Here is a 19,301-nt window from a genome sequence, read left to right as displayed (position 1 = left end):
GGAGCTGGGACCCTTCCCTGGGGAGCCTGGCCAGGGCCCCAGCAGCCTCTGGGCAAAAACCTTTTCCTGACATCCAACCTGAGCCTGCCCCAACTCAGCTGCAGCCGCTCCCTCCACTCCTGTCCCTGGGCACCAGAGGGAAGAGGTTCCCACAGCCCCAGCCAGGGACCCGCTCCCAAGGCTGCTGCCATGGCCACCAGGGCTGGCACCAGCTGGGATGCTCGGTTTCCACAGGCCGGGCTTCAGGAATGGGATTCCCCAATTTCCTGCTCCCGCTAAAACCGCGCTGCCCTCGCTGCCCTCCCGCCTCCCATGGAAAGCACAAAAGGCAAAGATCCTGGGCTGGGATAAGAACAATTTATTGGGAACAACAACGAGATAAGGAACAAATGGAACAGAAACAATATTGATAACAGAAGGGGTAAATAAAACTGTTTACAAGGAAAACTAAAACACAACTCACTGCATCTGCCTGGCCACAATTTCCCATGTCTGGAAAGGACACCCTTCTCCTCAGGGGTGAGAGAGAGAGAGAGTCCCTTTCCTGCTCCTGGCAATGCCCTGAGGTGGGAGTGAATGTAACGACAGGACCATGGCCAGACCCTCATTTTTTTCAATGCCACATCATGTCACTGGGAGGGGCAGGAAGAGGGACAGGTGTCTTCCCCACATGGATCACAGGGAACATGGACCACTGGGGCTCTTCCCAATGTGGGACCTCCAATGGAGGATGAATTTGGAGCAGTGAACGCAGCTCCTCCTGAAACTGGGGCATTTGCAGGGCTTCACTTACCCATGACTCTGTTTGTGTCTGGTGAAGTTACAGCTGAAAGTGAAGCTCTTCCCACACTGGGGACACTCGTAGGGCCTCTCCCCAGTGTGGATGCGCTGCTGGTGCCTGATGAGGTGGTATTTCCGCTTGAAGCCCTTCCCACAGTCAGGGCAGCAGAAGGGCCTCTCCTCTCAGTGAATTCGCTGGTGCTGGAGGAGATCGGAGCTTGTCCAAAACCTCTTCTGACACTTGGGACCCTCGTAGGGCCTCTCCCCAGTGTGGATGCTCAGGTGTTTCACAAAGATGGATCTGCAGCTTGAAGCCCTTCCCACATCCCCACACTCGTAGGGCCTCTCCCCAGTGTGGATGCGCCGCTGGTGCCTGATGAGGTGGTATTTCTGCTTGAAGCCCTTCCCACAGTCAGGGCAGTGGAAGGACCTCTCCTCTGAGTGAATTCGCACATGCAGGTGAAGACTGGAGCTGGTCTGAAACGTCTTCTGACACTGGGGACACTCGTAGGGCCTCTCCCCAGTGTGGATGCGTTGGTGGATGATGAGGGCAGAGCTGCAGCTGAAGCCCTTCCCACACTCCCCACACTCGTAGGGCCATTCCCCAGTGTGGATCATCTGGTGGCAGATCAGGGTGCGGCTCTGCCTGAAGCTCTTCCCACACTCCAAGCACTTGTGGGGCTTCTCCTCATTGTGAAGCTGCCCATGGGCCACCAGCTCAGAGCTATGGCTGAAGCTCTGCCCACCTTCCAAGCTCTGGGTGGGTCTTTCCTCCTCAGAGCACCCTGGGATGGGTTTTGAGCCCCTCCACCTGTTGGATCTCTGGGGCTTTTCCTTTACATTGGAATTCTGCACCGTGGAGCCACTCAAAATGGTCTCTTCCATGAGGTTCTGCTGTGGGGATTTGTCCTCCCTGGTCTCCATCCTCAGCTTCTTCCCTGGGGGAGGAAGGACAAGGAGAGGATGGGATTTGCCTCCGTGCCAGAGGGAAGGGGAAGGAGATCCCCCCAGAGCATCCCCAGCAGGACGGGGTTGGCAGCAGGGTTGTCCTGCAGCCAGGGGCTGTGCTGGGCTGGGAGATGGAGCAGGAGAGAGGGGGAAAGGGGCACTGACTTCCTCCTCACCTGCCTGGCTGTCCCGGGGATCCTTCCTGCTCCTCACAGCCTCCTCCTCCATGGAGTCAATGTTTGGGAATGGGAAATCCTGCTTTGGGAACCAAACAAAGGGTGCACACATTGTCTTTTGTACAGGATTTAAGGGAAACCTGGGGGAGAGTCTAAGTCAGAATTACAATTTAATAAGAAAATGAAGATCAAGGCAATGCTACAGAAACACTGCCTTAAACTGACAGAGTCAGGATATAACCTGACACCCTGTTTCTGGTCAGGGTGGTGGCAGCAGTCCCATTAAATGGTGGCTGCAGTCCTGTTGCAGTGATGAACGTGATTCTGTCCAAGCAGTGATCCCGTAGAAGGGTCTGGTCTTCCTCTGGAGGTCCAGTGGTGGTTCTGGAGCTCTTGTCCTCTGGGAATCCAGTAGGCAAGCTGCTCCTGGTGCTGCAAGGCTCAGCTTATATCCAGGTAGGAATGCTTGGATCCTCCCCCATGGGCGGAGCATCCCACAATGGGATGATGGAATTTTATCAGTCCTGCAGTGACACACAATGGCCCATTCACAGCAGATATCTCCCCTGGAGGGCGTTATCAGGGCTGACTCATGGAAGAGATCAAGAACACTGCCCCACCTGTTTCTAGCAGTTGATGAAGATGGGGATTGAAAACATGCATTGGGTTCCATCTTACACTGCAACCTGAAACAGTGGGGGAATCCCTGCTCAGGGGGTGAACACCACCCCCCTTACCCAAACTGGCTCAGGTGTGAAACCCCCGCCCTGGGAAGGCCACACGCATAGGGGACAATGTCACACTTGCCCTGCCCCAGGGGAGGTCTCTGTCCCTGTCACTCCGTGGCTGTCACCCCTTTTCTCTTTCACAGGCTGGGGGGCTTTGCCAAATCTAAGGATAATTTTTTTTTTTGTCCCTGTCACCTTTGTGACACCTACACAGAGCTTTCCCTTCCTTTTCATAATCTTTTCATAAAACAAGTCTCGCAATATATTGGGCTTAATTTCCACTTTTCTTTTATCAGAATGTGCCAGCAGCTGAGCTGGAGCTGTGCAGGACCAATGGATTTTGGAATTGCCACAAAATACTTCTATTGTGAGTTTAATAAATTTTGGGATTTGTTTGCATTTTCACCACAAGTGACTTGTGGGAAGAGCAAATTCAAGGCATTTTCTGTAGAGTTAACTTTGATTTTTGTCAAGAAACAGCTTTACTTTGTCCCATGCCCAGGGAATGCTCAAGGGGTCTCTGAGCCTCTCACACTGGGGGATGCTTGGGAGGGGCTTGGGGGGGGGGGGGGTGTTGTCCCTGTCCCTGTCACCCCAGGCCATTCCCCAGGGGTGTCCCTGTCCCTGTCACCCCAGGACATTCCCCAGGGGTTTGTCCCTGTCCCTGTCACCCCAGGCCATTCCCTAGGGGTCTCCAGCATTCTCACCCAGGGAATGCCTGGGGGGTCTCCCTCCCTCTCTCCCCTGTGCCAGGGGGTGCTCGGGGCAGTCTCTGTCCCTCTCAGCCCAGGGGATGCTCGGGGCTCTCTGTCCCCTTGCCCTGGGGGATGCTCGGGGGGTCTCCATCCTTCTGGCCCCAGGCAATGCCTGTGCAGGGCTGGGCACCAGGGGCTCTGTGTCCCTCTCACCGCTGAGGCTGCTCGGGGCTGGGGGGGCTCTGCCACCTTCTCACCCCTGGGGCGGCCGGGGGGGTCTCTGTCCCTCTCAGCCCTGCTGTGACCCCACCCAAACATCATCGGGGCCACAGGGACAGAGACACCCCCAAACCCCCAGAAGGGCTGAGCCTGGGATTTGGTTTGGGGCTGAGGATTTAGGAAGGGGCTGGAATTGGGGCTGGGATTGGAGTAGGGCTGAGATTTGGATTAGAGCTGGGAGTGGGGTTAAGGCTAGACATGGGATTGGCTTTAGGGCTGGGGTTGGGATTGGGTCTGGGGCTAGATGAGTTTGGGACTGGGATGGGATGAAATACAGAACTGTGAGTGTGTCTAAACGTGCAGAGAGATTGAGACCAGGATCAGGGTCAAGTTTGGGACTGAGCTCACCCAGTGTGGGACAGGGGGGATGTCACTGTGTGAAGGTTTGGGGAAAACTGTGGACTGGGGAAAAACAAGCTGTGAATGCCTTCAGTTCAGGATTCCTCTTGCCCAAGTGCATCTCTGGAAGTCACCTTATGTCCAAAAATCAAGAGTGAATAAAAAAATCCACCAGGAGTTTCCCATTTCCAGTCTCATCCCTCTGGGGTTCTGCTGGTCCCCCATCTCAGGGCTGCTGGGGATCCCATGGGTCCTGGGGATCCCCCCTCTCCAGGGTCCTGCTTTTGGATTCTGGGAGGTTTTGGAGTCTCAGGGTCCCCGTCTCCAGCCTCCCCTCAATCCAGCCACTTGGGGTTCCCCCTTCTTTCCACCACCCTCTCCTGCTTTAGGGCAAATTTGGTTGAAAACCCCCAAAAGGAGTTTCCTCTAGAATTCAGATTCAGCAGCCCCACCCTCAGACAGTTCGGGAAAATATTTCCTTGGAGAAAACTGGAAAAAAACTTTATTTACCAGGCAAAGCATTCACCAGCAGAAAAATTGAACAATATTAAGCAATAAAACCTCCTGCTGCTTCAAAATAGATTACAAACTCCACAAGTCCCTCCTTGGGCTGTAGCTCAGTGCACTCAGTCTCTTATCAGTCTCTTATCAGTCTTTTATCAGTCCCTCCAGCACTGGAAATGCCTTGGTCCACACCCAGCCAAGTGGGCCACAGGTGGGAGCTGCTGTTGTAGTGTGTTTTTATATTTTGTAATACTTTGAAGTAGTTTTGTTTTGTATTCCAATATTTTTCCCAAATGTTTTATCCCAGACTGTACTCCCCTCCCTTTATCTGTGTTATCCCTCTCCTGGGATGAGATCATTCCCTAAACCCCCACCCTGGCTCTCTGTCTATCACTCAGCATCCCAGCCCCCCATCCAGAAGTTTCGGTCCAAGTTGTCGAGTGATTTGCCAGAGGCCAGGGGTCAGCCCCCCAAGCCCTGCCCCATACGCTGTTTTATATGTCTATCCCCCAGCACCCATCCCTCAGAGATACCTATTGGTTGGTAAAATGTTATCTGCTTTTGGTTTCCTCCCCCCTTTAAATGTGAACTCCGGACATCCCCCGGGGCTCTCGGCAGGAGGCCCCCTGAGGTGCAGGAGCTCCTTCGGGACTCCTAGAATAAAATCTTGGATTAACCCCTGCTGAGAGTCGGCCCCTTCTCTTCTACCAATGTCTCTGCTGTCTCTGCTGCAGCGAAGGCAACCAGCCTAAGTGCCCTCAGTACCCTCGGGGCACAGACAGTGTCCCCCGCTGTCGGCCGTGTCGGGGCTGCCCTCCCCGGTGTCTGCCGACTCGGGACTGGCCCAGGGTTCCTGAGAGGCTCGCAGAGAGACCGAGACAGCTTGGCGCCCAAACGTGCGTCTCTGAGACCATTCCCCGGAGCTCAGGGACGGGGCTCGGACATTCTTTCAGACTGTTCGCAAAGCCTTTGGCCGGCAAGCTACCTCAGAAGAACACACTCCGTTTTAGTGAGTTGCTCTCCTGTGGAGGAAACAGGTAGCTTTTGAAGTACCCTCAAAAGTCAGTTTCAGGTAGAAGTCACCATCCCAGGACCTCCTGTTTTCCTGTCCTACAGCTGGATTGGTAAGTTTTACCTTTTTCCTGTTTCTCCCCTCTTTGGAAGGGGGCTGTTTCCCTGTCTTTGTTTTCAGGCTCGCCGTGGAGAGCCAAAGTTTCTTTTCTCTATTTTTGGCAGGCTGCCAGCTGCAGGCCTTTTTTTCCTCCCCCCCCCACCTGGGTTGGTGAAATTTGAGATACAAAATTTAACATCACAGCCACAATGGGTGCAAGGCTTTCTGTATCTCACAAAGGTGTCTACTATCATCTTTTGAACATTCTTAAGAGTGAAAAAATCCGATTTTCAAAATCAGATGTTAAACAATTTGTTAGATGGCTGTTTCTTCACTTTCCCGATGTATCAACTGAAAATATTAGTGATTTGGCTTTTTGGGACAAAATTGGTAATGAGTTATTGAAAGCAGGGAAGTCAGGTGACACATCTCCGTCAAAATTTGCTTTTTTAGCCCTGCAGATAAGAAATGTTGTAAAATCTAATTTAATGATGCAAGAACAGCCATCCGGGAACAGTTTCAACACCTCTGTTTCCCAGAAACCCGATCTACCCCCCTCCAAGTTATGTTCTCCCTCTCCTAACCCTCTTTCCTCACCCCCAGCCCCGGCACAGGGCATTCTGAAGAAAGTTACACTCCCTAGCTTCCCTCAGAAGCTCCCTGTCTCCAACCTGGACAGTTCTGGCCAGACTCCCCGGGACCCTACCCTTTTCCCTGCTTCCCCAAGTTGTGAAACCCCGTCCCACAATCTTAGTGCCCGCCTTTGTACCCCCGATCCGCTTCAAGTAACTTCCCCAGACCATGATGGTGGATACCACATGGCAATGCGTGGTTCTTCTTCTTCCCACAATCCTTTTCGCTCTCCCAACAACCCATTCTGCTTGGAACACCCCGCCTCCGAAACCCGCCCTCCCCGTACCCTCCCCCCGGCCCCGGCCCCCCGTCCTGCTCCGGCTCCGCCCCCCTCCGCCCCCTCACGGCTTTGCCCGCCCGCCGTGGCCTCCCTCCGCCCCTCCCACAGCCCGCCCTCCGGCTCCCAAGTCAGTGTAACCAGAGATGCTGAGCTCGGCAGCCAGAAGCCGGAAACATCACTGCTTCTTTCTGCAGCCCCTGTGTCATATATTTCAGATTTAAACGGGGGGATTCAGCCACATTATACCCCCCTTTCTGTTGATTCTGTCAAAGAACTTGCCAAAGCCCAAAAAGATTTTGGTAGATCAAGTGAATATTTTAGAGGACTCCTTAAAGCTACACTGTTTGCTAATATTTTAACCCCCGCTGATATCAAACACCTTTTTTCCTGCCTGTTATCCTCATCTGAATATCTTTTGTGGGATGCAGCATGGAAAAAAGGATTGAGAGAAATTTTACCAGCTCTGTGGGCTGATGAAGCTACTGTCCATGATGTTTATGGTAAATTGATATCTCTCGACCATCTCTGTGGACAGGGGGAATGGGAGGATGGAGCAAGTCAGGCAGAGGGCATTCCCAGAAAGGTTTTCAAAGAATGTGCTAGAGCAGCTGAGAAAGCTTTCTTTGGGCTCCGTCCTGGTGTTCCGCTTGAAAATTATTTGAAAATAACACAATCTTCATCTGAGTCCTTTTTGAGTTTTGTGGAAAGGTTGAGAAAAGCTGTTGAATTGCAAGTTCAGAACGAAAGAGCCAGGATGGAAATCCTCACCGAGATTGCTAAAGAAAATGCCAATGACAAGTGTAAAGCTGCCATCCTGAGCCTGCCTCTCGAGCCAACACCAACACTACAAGCAATGTTAGAAGTGTGTGAGAGGAAAGTTACCATCACTCTTGCTGACCAGGACGAGAGACCAAAACCACAGAGAAAGATTCAGCTGTGGACGCCCCTGATCCACCATCCACCAACCAGCTTCAGCACGTCACAATGCCACAAGAGAGAATCTCCAACTCTAATCGACCTTGCCATCTTTGTGGGAAGTTAGGGCATTGGATGCCTGACTGCCCTCTGAAAAAGCAGTTTTTAGATTTTAAATACAATAACCTTGAAGATCAGAATTCCCCAAAAGACAACCTTTCAAAAAACTGAATAAAGAGCGCTCTTTTTCCCAGCGCTATGACAAAAATAGGGTGTGTTCAATTCCAGCACAGGACAGGGCCGAGCCTGAGCGCGGCCGTCAGCACCAGGACCGGAATGCATTTCATACGGCAGCGCACCAGCAATGCCAACACAAACCCACTGGCAAAGGTAAAAAAGTCCTTGCCATGAACATTTTGGGGACAGTAAAATGGTTCAATGTAAAAAACAAATACGGTTTCATAACCCGGAATGATAACAAAGAAGATGTGTTTGTTCATCAGACTGCTATAAAAAAGAATAACCCCAGGAAATATCTCCCCAGTTTAGGAGATGGAGAAATTGTGGAATTTAATATAGTACAAGGAAGAAAAGGCCCCCAAGCAGCCGATGTGACAGGACCTGGTGGAGTTTCAGTACAAGGTAGTAAACATGCTCCAGACTACAAACCTGTAAAATATTATCTACATCATAGAAGTCCTCCACATGTCTACCAAGGAAATAGAACCCAAAACCAACAACCATCAAGCCCCAGCAACAGCCTAAAAGCAAGAAAAGCACAGAACACGGGCAAGCTGCCCTGCATTCAAAAGCCCATGTCAATAATAAAAGAACCTTTCAGTCCGATAAGTCCCACTTCTTCTAATACCCTTCCCCAATTCCTGTGGCCTTCCTACCCCCCTCCCACTTTCCCCTTCTTCTTTCCATTGTCCTATTACCCCTTTTTTATGTTCCCACAAATTCCTACCACCCTCTCCCCTCTCCCATGGTCTCCCTCCACTAATCCCTATCCCCAGAGTTCCTTTAGAATACCAGAGGGAGCATGAAGTTTCCCTAAAGTAACCATCCTTTTCTTAAACTAATGATTTTTATTTGGAGTTTCCAACAGGCACACCACCACCTACACTGCCTTGTGCAGAGTCTATCACAGCCAACCACTTTACCACAGGAGACAAAGAAACAGCCCCTGCTGAAAAAACCTTTTCCTGACTCAGTTTCCTGAAAAACCGCGTCTTTTCAGTGTTTCCCCTTGATCTGAACTCAGCCCCTCTACCATCAGAATGAGCCCCATCCTTCTGCTGCTCATGTTGACAGCCATCCATCCAAGTCAGATGTGGAAGAGTTTGAAGGTCTCTGTTGCCTGAATCTTTGCCTGAATCTGTCATCCAAAGCTGAGGATGTCCACAAAATCATCAGAAAGATGCAACAAATGGTCCAAGACATCAAGCAAGAAACAGCAGACTGGATGGATGGACTTTCCCAAAAATGGGGACTCTCGGGCTGGGTCAGATCCATATTGAAATCTGTATTTTTAGTTTTGTTTGTTTTTCTTGTTATTTTGATCAGCTTCGGGATCATCAAGAGCATCGTGACCAAACTGATATCGAAAGCTATTTTCCCTTTAGAGATCAATCAGGTGACTGTTCCTACCTCTTCTGAGGAAGAGACAGAAACCTCTGCAGAATTTACAAAACAGCCTTGGTTTGCTGATGCTTGATATCACTCCGAGCTGAAACTTAATGTTTAGGTACCTCACCTTTTTTTATTTAAACGAAAAGAGGGAGATGTTGTAGTGTGTTTTTATATTTTGTAATACTTTGAAGTAGTTTTGTTTTGTATTCCCATATTTTTTCCAAATGGTTTATCCCAGACTGTACCCCCCTCCCTTTACCTGTGTAATTCCTCTCCTGGGATGGGATCATTCCCTAAACCCCCACCCTGGCTGTCAATCACTCAGCATCCCATCCCCCCCATCCAGAAGTTTCGGTCCAAGTCGTCGAGTGATTAGCCAGAGACCAGGGGTCAGCCCCCCAAGCCCTGCCCCATACGCTGTTTTATATGTCTATCCCCCAGCACCCATCCCTCAGAGATACCTATTGGTTGGTAAAATGTTATCTACTTTTGGTTTCCACCTCCCTTTAAATGTAACCTTGGGACATCCCCCGGCGCTCTTGGCAGGAGGCCCCCTGAGGTGCAGGAGCTCCTTCGGGACTTCTAGAATAAAACCTTGGATTAACCCCTGCTGAGAGTCAGCTCCTTCTCTTCTACCGATGTCTCTGCTGTCTCTGCTGCGGCGAAGGCAACCAGCCTAAGTGCCCTCAGTACCCTCGGGGCACAGAGAGTGATTCCCTGCTGTCGGCCGTGTCGGGGCTGCCCTCCCCGGTGTCTGCCGACTCGGGACTGGCCCAGGGTTCCTGAGAGGCTCGCAGAGAGACTGAGACACGTGCCGGTGCCCGGAGCGCTGTCAGGCAGTGCCGGGATCCCGGCTGTGGTTCTGGTCCCCACAAGTGAGGAATGGCAGCCCCAGGCTCAGAGCCAGTCAGAAAGCCAACCAAGGGAGACCAGAGGGAGGGCACCCTTCCAGTTTCTCTTGGGCATGGCCGCAAATCAACCCCTGCTGCTTCTTCCTCCGCCTGTGTTTGGGCTGTGCTGGTGGCAGAGCCAGCCAGGTTGTGCTCTGTGTTCCAAAGCCTGTTGGGAGCAGGCATGAAAAGCACTGCGTGCACAGCAGAGAGTCCTGGAAGGTGCTGGCAAGAGCATCCTGTGGGGACAGAGCTCTGGGCTCTGGCTGGGAACAGCCTGGTTTTGGTGCTGTGAGCACAGGCAGGAGCTGAGGCAGGGGAAGAGGCAGCGGGCAGCTTGTGTTTGTAGAGGGCCTGGGGCTGCACCTCTGAACCTGCACCTGGACACACACTTGGGGGAATACGAGCTGGAGCTGGAGCGCCCGTCCTGAATAGACCTGGAGTCATTCAGCCTTGCCAGCTTTTCTTAAGGGTGTGTTGGTGTTGCCCAGGAAAGCCACACATTTGGGGAAATGCCTTTGGAGGAAAGGGGCTTGCTTCTCAAGGAAAGTGCTTCCCAGGGAGCTCCCAATGAGGCAGGTGCGAGTGTCCCCCTTCGGCTCTCTGTGCTCCTTTCAGTCCTTGAGGCCCGTTGCACTTGGCAGAGGAGCAGGGCAAGGGAGAAGGCTGTGAAGAGCAGGTTTGGCATCCGCCTGGACCTGCAGAGACCAAGCCAAGCACCTGCAGCAGGGTATGTTCCCTCCCTTTGGACAGAGGGTGAGCAGGAGCATCTCTGTCCAGCCATGAGCCCCAAAGCTCTCTGTGAGAGCTGTCAATTAAAAGGCCTTTGCACACACACTTTTCACATCTTTCCTGTCTGCTGTGTTTCAACTGTTGGCAAAATGCATTTTCCTCCTGCTTGGTGGGAGCTGCTGTGGCCCAGGGCCAGCACAGAGCTGGGCTGTGTGGGCCAGGCAGCGTGGAGAGCCTTGGCTGATCCTGGTGTGTCCCTGGCCCCAGAAAAGGCCTCCCAAGGTGTCCTGCTCATTGGCTCTCTCTGTACATCTTGGAGAGAACAAGGTGGGCATTTCTGGCAGCTGGGCATCAGCAGGCCTCAAAATGGGGGCGTGTGGTGGAGTGAGCCCAGCTGAGATCCCCTGAGACGAGCCCAGTGCTCCTTGCTCCTCTCTGCTGACCCGGGAGCGTTTGTCTGCTTTTGGGATGGCCCTGGGTGTTTCAGGGCTGCTGCGTGGACACGAGACAGCCGCTCCTGTCCCGCTGGGTCCCAGCAGTGCCTGGCAGCAGCCCTTCATCCACGTCAGGATGCTGGCCAAGGGAGGCCCTGGAAGCTGAGGCAGCTGATTGGAAGCTTTTGCAGATACACACAGGGCATGGCCAGCAGTGTTCCCTCAGGATACAGCAGTGCTGAGGCGCCTCCCCAGAGCTGCCTGATGCTGCCCACTCCTTGTGGCACCAGTTGCTTTCCTGTGGGATGTTCTACCTCCCCCAAGAGTGAAGAGGGAGCTGGAGAAAGAGCTGGCCAGGCTGCTCTGGATCCTTTCCCAGCAGCCCTGGCTGAGTGGAGCAGTCCGAGCTGAGCGCAGAGGTGCCCATGGAACAGCCGTGCCCAGGAAGGCTCGCTGGGAAGGGTGATCCAGGAACCACAGGCCTGGCAGCCTGAGCTGCCACCGGGGAAGGCCTTGGAGCAGATCCTCCTGAGTGCCATCCCACGGCACGTGCAGGGAACCAGGGCGTCTGCTGGAGGCTGGGAAAGCTCTGCAGAGGGACGGGCACAGCTGGGGCTCCTGCTGGGCTGTTGAGGGCTTCTCTGTGGGATTTTGGGGGGGGTGGGTGTTGGTGGGGTGTTGGGGAAGGAGTTGTCTGGAAGGTGAGAGGTCTGGGCTGGAATTTGAGTCAGTTTGAAGGCAGCATCTATGCTTTGGCACAGCTTTGGTTATGGAGGGCAGAAAGAATATCTGTGACTATTTCTATTCATGGTCCTGTTTCCCCTGCAGGGAACAAGAGGGCAGAGCTGTACTTTATTGGCCACTTAGATATCTGTACTGGGGTGGATCAGTCCTTTTGCCATCTACTCATTTGCTTGGGTTACTCTTGTAACACTGAATGGTCTTTCATTCCTTGAGAGTTTTTATTCCTTAGGAAAATTAGGAGATTATAATCCCTTCATCAAAATCCATTTGCAAATCAAAGAATGGTCTTCTTTTTGGGTCTTTGTAGTGTTATGTTATCTAAAGTGTCATTCAATGGATGATAAGGCAAATGAGTTGCTGCTTCAGCATGGGACACAAACTTGTAGACCAGTCACATTCTCAGGCCATCCCAATAAATTTGGGAAGTTTGCAAATTCTGGAACTACTTGAGCTGAGCAATGGGAAGTACAACTTTCCTGAAGTGAGGATTCCTTAATGCCAGATTCTTCTGTGTCTTCATGGCCAAGATGTTTTTGTGGTGCAGGAAATGACTTCAGTGAGAAAATAATTCCAGCACGGAGTAAGAGCTTCTGACAGAGACCAAGTGTTGCCAGCAGTTGCTGCAGGTGCTGCTGCCATCAGCCTCCAATGCACGTGGACTTTGGCTCCCTGTGGCATAGAAGCCCCCCGGGGGCACAGGTCTCTGGGGCGGGAGACGGGCACCAGCGCTGCCAGGGCTCGGGGGTGGCAGCTCTGCTTGGGCAGGGACTCTGCCACAGCTGCTGCTGTCAGCGCTGCCCGGGCCCCAGGGCTCAGAGCAGCATTCGTGCCCTGGCCCACACATTCCTTGTCTGTGTCACACCCGTGGGTTTAGGATGGCCACCAGCCGGGAGGTGTCCCAAGGAGGCCGTGCCAGCTTCCCTGGAAGGCCCCGTGCCCTTCCCAGCGCGGCTGCGTCGGCAGCCCTGGGGCTCCTTCTGCTGCCCTGAGCCCGCAGAGCAGGGCAGCGTTTGCTGATGCTCTGAGCCCTTCCTAAAGATCCTCTGGGGCTGCCTTAGACACCTGGGGCCAGGCCTTCCTTCCAGCCTGGGCCACTTTGGCTGGGCTGGGGGCGGCCCCAGGGCAGGCGGCAGTGTGTGCAGGGGCCCTTTGTGACACAGTGCAGCACGGTCACTGTGGCATAGAACGGGTGTCCAAGGGCCCTTTGTGACACGTGGTGACACAGGAGCTGGCGGTGACAAGAGCAGGCCACAGTGCTCAGAGCACGCGACGGGACAGGATGGGACAGAGCGGTGCCGTGAGGAGCCCCTGCACAGCGCCCTCGTTCCTGTCCCACCCGGAGCCTTTCCGAGGCATTAATCCTGCAGGTGACCCCGAGGCCAGACCACAGGACTTGCTGACCTGTGGCCTTCCCGAGGCTTCTCTTCTGCAGGTGCCCTCGAGGGCAGAGTGTGGGACTTGGTGCCCCAGAGGCATCTCCCAACCCTGCTGTCAGTGCCCTCGAGGCCAGACCACAATCCTTGACAGGAGTCTCCTGTCCTGGTGGCCGGAGCCCTTGAGACCAGAGTGCAGGACTTGCTGTCCTGAAGCCTCCCTGAGGCTTCTCTCTTGAAGGTGCCTTCCAGGCACCACTGCAGGACTTGCTGACTCAGAGCTTTTCTGAGGCATCTCTCCTGCAAGTAGCCACAAATCCAGTCACTGACATGGAGCAGAGACCCCCGAGAATTCCCAAGCTGGCCTGGGTGAAAGAGGAGGAGGAAGAAGGCCCTGGAGCTTCCCCAGCACAGGAGACCGAAGAGGTGGTGCCGTTTGACCTGCTGCAGGAAGGTGAGTGGCAGAGCCGGGCCACAGGGTTGGTGCCTGCAGCCAGCTTGGCGCCATCGCATCCCATCCCATCCCATCCCATCCCATCCCATCCCATCCCATCCCATCCCATCCCATCCCATCCCATCCCATCTCCTGGGGATGTTCCCGTGGACAGAATGGAACAGGGATGAAGAAGACATGGAGCAGAGACCCCCAAGAGTGCCCAAGCTGGCCTGGGTGGAGGACGAGGAAGGCCCTGCAGCTGCCCCAGCACAGGAGACTGAAGAGGTGGTGCCGTTCCAGCCACCGCAGGAGGGTGAGTGGCAGAGCTGGGCCACAGGGTTGGTGCCTGCAGCAAGCTTGGTGCCATTGCATCCCATGCCATGCCATGCCATGCCATGCCATGCCATGCCATGCCATGCCATGCCATGCCATGCCGTACCATCCCCTGGGCCATGCCCATGGACAGGATGGAAGACGGGCCGGGCAGACACCCCGCAGTGGCTGCGCTCCATCCCCTGGGCCATCCCAGGGCTCTCCCTGCCTGGGCAGCGCAGGGCTGGCCTGTGTTCCCCGGCCTCTCCCACAGCCCCTCAGCTCTGGCTGCGCTCGCTCTTTGCCAGATGCAGCCCTGGAGTGCACACAAGAGCAGGAATCCAGCCGTGGCTGCTTCCGCAGAGCAGCGCAGGTACCTGTAGCCACCCCCACCTGGGCTGGGCCTACTGTCACTGCTCAGCCCAGCACCGTGTGTGCAGCACTCCATGCAACATCCCCGGCTTCCTGCCCTTCTCCTACAGTTCATCTGCAAATTCATGAGGAGAATGCAGGAGGAAGAGACCATGGCCATGGGCACTGGGCTCAGACCATACTCGCCCATCTTCAAAACCAAGCCCAGCGCTGCCCTCCTGTGTATGCTTGTAGAGGAAGGGTTTTACTATCCAAACCAAGTAAGCAGCCTGTGGGCAGGGTTTGATCCTCCCAGGAATTGCTTGGCCTACCAAGCCACGCATGCTGGTTGCTGTGAGCCTTTGAGGCCACTTGGCAGTGCGCTGGGAAGGGAAGCACTTCTCTGGGCAAGCTGGGAATGTTACTCCCCCTGGCAGCTTTCCAAGTCTCCCTGTGCCTTCTCCAGGTGCCTGCCATGGTGAGGTTCATCCACCAGTGGCTCGTGGCCAATGATTGTGCTGAACCCAGGCTGGATGAGGCCCTGCTGGATCTGACGGAAGCACAGCCAGATGACGTAGTCCTGACGCTGCTACGTGTGGCCCCGTCCTGTGACAGGTATGGGGCCCACCTGCCCAGAGGGCTCAGGCCTCCCCAGCCCATCAGCCTGTACAGCCTGCCGCAGGTGTCTGAGCAACAGAGTCTTCCAGGGCCCTCTGGCTGCTGCCTTTCCCAGCCCTGGCAGGTCAGCCCCTGAGCCTGCTGCCATGCTCCCTCCCTGCCCCTCAGCGCTCTGTCCCCACAGGCCTGGGCTGCCTGGCTGCTGCTGGCCAGGGCCAGTGGGCAGAGGCAGAGCTGGCAGCCAGCTCAGCTCCCCACGGTGCTGTGGCTGAGACCCCCCTGAGACAGAGCTGTGACCCCGCAGAGCTGCCATGGCCATGTGGAAGACCATCATGGGCTCAGCCAGGACTGCCGAGCTGGCACAGCTGATCCTCCTGGATGTGCTGGGGAGCTGGCCAGAGCACAGCACGTGCACCTCCGATGGGGACCAAACGGGTGTCTTTAACCTGGCTGTGAGTTTCTGCAAGTGGCCTTTGCTGGCCCCAAGGCCGCCTCTCCAGCAGCTCTCCATCCTCCTTCCCCCACTGCATCTGCCTGCCTCAGGCGCTGGCCTGAAACCTGGCCCAGGGGCAGCTTCAGGCCCAGCAGGCCCCGTGCTCCCCCTGCCAAGGTCTCTGCGGGCCTCTCCCTGCCACGCTCGGGCCCTGCCACACGGACGCCTGGGCACTGAGCACTGTCTCGGGGGCCTTTGTCCCTTGCAGGCAACCGTGGTGATGTGGAAGATCCTGCAGGTGCCCTGTCTGCCACGGATATTGAAGGTGTATTTCCCCTGCCTATTTGTGCAACTGCTCTTCCAAGTGTTCTCCAGCACAGAAGAGATGCCAGAGGAGGTCGATGCCTTCTGGAAGCGATGCCAGCAAGAGCACGGCCTTGCCACCAGCCCCAACAGGTGCTCCATCCCACTCCTCCTGTCCCTGCCACGTGGCCTGCCAAGGAGCCAGTGCTGCCAGCGTGACCTGGCCTTTGCTGTGCACACAGGTTTGCAGTGCGCACCCTGAAGTCCCTGCTCTGCCTTCTCTGCTGTGAGGATGTGGTGGTAGCAATGGAACACAGGTGTGGCTGGGACACGCTGCTCTCTCTTGACACCCACCACTTTGCCGTGGCTCTGCTGGCCAGGTGAGAGCCCCTTCTCCCCACGACCTCTGACACTTATGCTCTGTGCCCGGGGTGTCCTGCAAAGTTTCCTTGTTCATGGGCCAGAGGGCCTTGTCACTGTGGGACAGCCAAGCAGACTGGAAAAGGCTGGGAGAGGAGGGTGCCCATGAGAAAGCAACTCCCGAGTGGCCCAGGTCCCCTTGCTGGAAGGGTGGTGGGGCAAGATGAGAACTCTGAGAGTCACTCCTGGGAGAGATTTGCCCCACTGGCTCAGGGTCTTGTTTCCTTTTTCCTCTTTTTAGAGAAATTTCCCATTCAGCCCTACACTTTTGTTCCGGGATTGCATTCTACCTGCTCGCCATGCTGGGCCAAGAGATGCCATCCTGGGATTTCCCTGCCCTGGCATTCCTTGTGGAGGTGAGCCTCAAGGCCAGTGCTGACTCCCAGCTCTCTGCCCTCTCGTAGGCACAGCTGCCAGAACGGTGCCCGTGCCCTGTGCTGCTGCCTGGGCCCAGCCCTGTGCGGTTCCGGGCTCCTGCCGGCCGGCTCCCTGTCACTGCCCTGTGCCTTTCAGGTCCTCGAGTGCCTGGACTTGAGGGAATGCAGTGACAGTGTTCTGCAGATCATGGCACAGAACCTGCAGAGCAAGCACAGGGCCAGGCGTTACTTGGCACTCAGAGGCCTGGTAGTGCTGGGCAAGAATCCCGTGATGGTGAGAAGGGGGCAGTGGCTGAAGCCGTGCAGGCAGCGTGGGGCCGGACAAGGCAGTCGCTTGGCCTTGCCTGGGCTTGGGGCGCTGGGGCAGCTGCTCCCAGCTCTCCTGCCTCCTGCTTCAGCTGCCCCAGTGCTTTGGGACAGGCCTTTGGCCTCTGGGCCCTGCGGCAGCAGACTGGCCTTTCACAAACTTGTGTTCTGCACAGGCTGAAAAAATGGGGAGCCTGAGCGAAAGTCTTGTGGAGCTCCTGCAGGAAAATGATAGCCACATGATCAGGATGACCATTCTTCTACTCTGATATTTGCTCCTGGATATTGGGGGTGCCCCAATAGCCACCCCCATTGCCCTGCAGCTGGCTGAGGCGCTCCTGCCACTCTTTGACCACGTACGGCTCTGTGCCCACAGCCACGGCCGCCGGCTGCTGCCCGGACACTTGGTGCCCTGTGCAGATGCAGGCCTGTGCCCTGGGGGGCCTGAAGCAGCTGATGCTGAGGTCTTTTGCCCTTCCTCTCATACAGGATGATATCCGGGTGCAGCTGAGCTCCATGTGTGTCTTTCAAGAGATGCTGGATTTATTAAGAGAAGATGGAAGAAAGGCCCTGAAGTCCCACGTGCGCCAGAGCCTGGTCCCACTCTATGTCCACTGCCATGATGAGAATCAGATTGTTGCTGAGGTGAGGACCTGTGGCCACCTGCTGTCCCCCTGGCAGGGGACTGGGCTGCCTTCTGCCCTGGCACCTTGCGGGCTGCAGCCTCCTCCAGGCTGGGGCACTGGGATGCTCCTGTGCCCTGGCCTGTGGGGCCAAGACCGCGTCTCTGCTGCTCTCCAGGCCTCCCGGGAAACACTGCATTCTGCAGCCAGATTCCTGAAGAGGCGGAATCTGGAACAAATGCTCCAGGTGGATCAGACATGGAGGTTTGGTGAGTGCATGGTAAGAGAAGCTGAGAACGCCTAGGCTCGGCCTGGAGAAGGCCCCTGAGGGCGGTGCTCAGTGTGCGGGGCCGGGCCGCTGTGCCCCTGCCCGCTGCTGCAGCCAGAGGCCGCGGGGGCTCTTCTCCAGGCTGCCGTGGGCCCGAGCCGGGTGCCCATGGAGCCCCGGCCTGGCGGGGCTGCGGGCCGGCACCGCGGCTCCCCGGGCAGCAGCCGACCCTCTGTCCCATGCCCTCGGGAGCCCTTGGCCAGCGGCTGCTGGCCGCGCCTCAGGCCTCTGCGGCCAGGGGAGGCCGGGGCTGGGTGCAGGAAGCGCCCGGACCAGGGGCTGAGCCCGCGCCAACCCTTCCCTCCTGCCGCTCTCTGCAGCTGGCAGAGGACAGGAGCCGAGCGGCCGAGCACCTGCGCCGGGCCCTGCGTTACCTGCAGAGCCCACAGGAGCCCCTGCGAGAAGTGGCCATCAGGTTCATGGGTGAGCCACGAGCCCGCGCTCCCTCCCCGGCCCGGCTCGCTGCAGCTCGGCCCCAGCCCCGCCTGCTGCCCTTGCTCGGCCCTGGCCCCGCCTGCTGCCCCGGCAGCGCCAGCCGGGCTCGGTGCCATGGAGCCCCGCCAGGGCTGGGCATTGCTGCTGCCGCCCTCTGGCAGCCGTGCCCAGGGGCGGCAGCGTGCCCCAAGGGCTGGGCTGAGCCCTGCCAGGCCAGCAGCCCGTATGGCCACAGCGCCGGCAGCACCGCTGGCAGGGAGCTGTGCCGCTGGCGCCGTGACAGGCTCTGTCTTCACAGGCATGGCCGGCCGGCACCTGAGGGGGCAGCAGCAAGAGCTGCAGCTGATCTGCACTGGTGAGTGAGGCCAGCGGGCTGGCAGCAGGGGCTGCCGGGGGGAGAGCTGCAAGCCCTGCCCCGGCTGCGAAGGGCTCTGCTCCTGGGGGTAGAGCACACTGAGATTTCAGGGCCACGTGGGCCATTGCTGGCCAGCAGCTTCAGGCTGATCCCCTTGCTCCCTGCTCCCTCCTGGCCATGGCAAGAGCCGGCTGGGATGGCCCTGGCAGGGGGCTCTCCTCGGCTTCCCGCAGATCCGGCATCTGACCATGGCTCTGTTCCTCTCTCTTGCAGCCCTGGATTGACTGACGGAGGACATGAGCAGTGCCGTGTCAGAGCTGGCACTTGAAACACTGCATGTCCTCCGAGCAACAGTGAGTGGGCGATATTCCATCTTCCAGAGGCTGCACGACCAGCTGCACAGGGCATGGATCACTCGGCCTCGTCTGTCACGGCTCAGCTGGCTGCACTGCTGGAGCTCTGAGGACACTTGATCCGGGAGGCTCTCTTTGCTGGGGCAGCCTGAGCCAGTGGAGATTTTTACTTTTCTTTAATATTTTTCTTTTCTTCAATTCTATTTTTTACCCTATGTAAATATATACCATGTTATAATATACACACCCTCAGGAGATTTTCTTTGCTGCCCAGGGTCTGTAGGGCATAGGGAAAGTGGAGAAAAGTGTGCTTCTACTTAGCATGCTGCCCATGCATGCAGTGCTGCAGGGAAAATGGCCAGAAGCCCCTTGGCCTGTGGTGGTTCTGCTGAAGCCTTTGTGCTGCCCACAGAGCGGCTGGGCAGGGGCCGGAGCTGCGGGGATCCCTGCCAGAGCGG

General features: G+C 56.1%; 1 protein-coding gene across 1 annotated transcript in view; it reads right to left on the bottom strand.

Moving 5' to 3' along the window:
• Window positions 1-963: 963 nt before the first annotated feature.
• LOC136569711 (zinc finger protein 271-like) overlaps window positions 964-19,301 on the bottom strand; it is a 294,542-nt gene continuing 276,204 nt past the window's right edge. The window contains exon 3 of the mRNA XM_066570072.1: window positions 964-1,526. Within this exon, the coding sequence (XP_066426169.1) occupies window positions 964-1,526 (563 nt within the window). The remainder of the gene's footprint in view (window positions 1,527-19,301) is intronic.

Source organism: Molothrus aeneus, unplaced genomic scaffold (genome assembly GCF_037042795.1).
Source record: "Molothrus aeneus isolate 106 unplaced genomic scaffold, BPBGC_Maene_1.0 scaffold_19a, whole genome shotgun sequence".
Classification (NCBI taxonomy): domain Eukaryota; kingdom Metazoa; phylum Chordata; class Aves; order Passeriformes; family Icteridae; genus Molothrus; species Molothrus aeneus.
The sequence above is the reverse complement of the archived record's forward strand: the minus strand, read 5'-3'. Positions and strand labels throughout refer to the sequence as shown.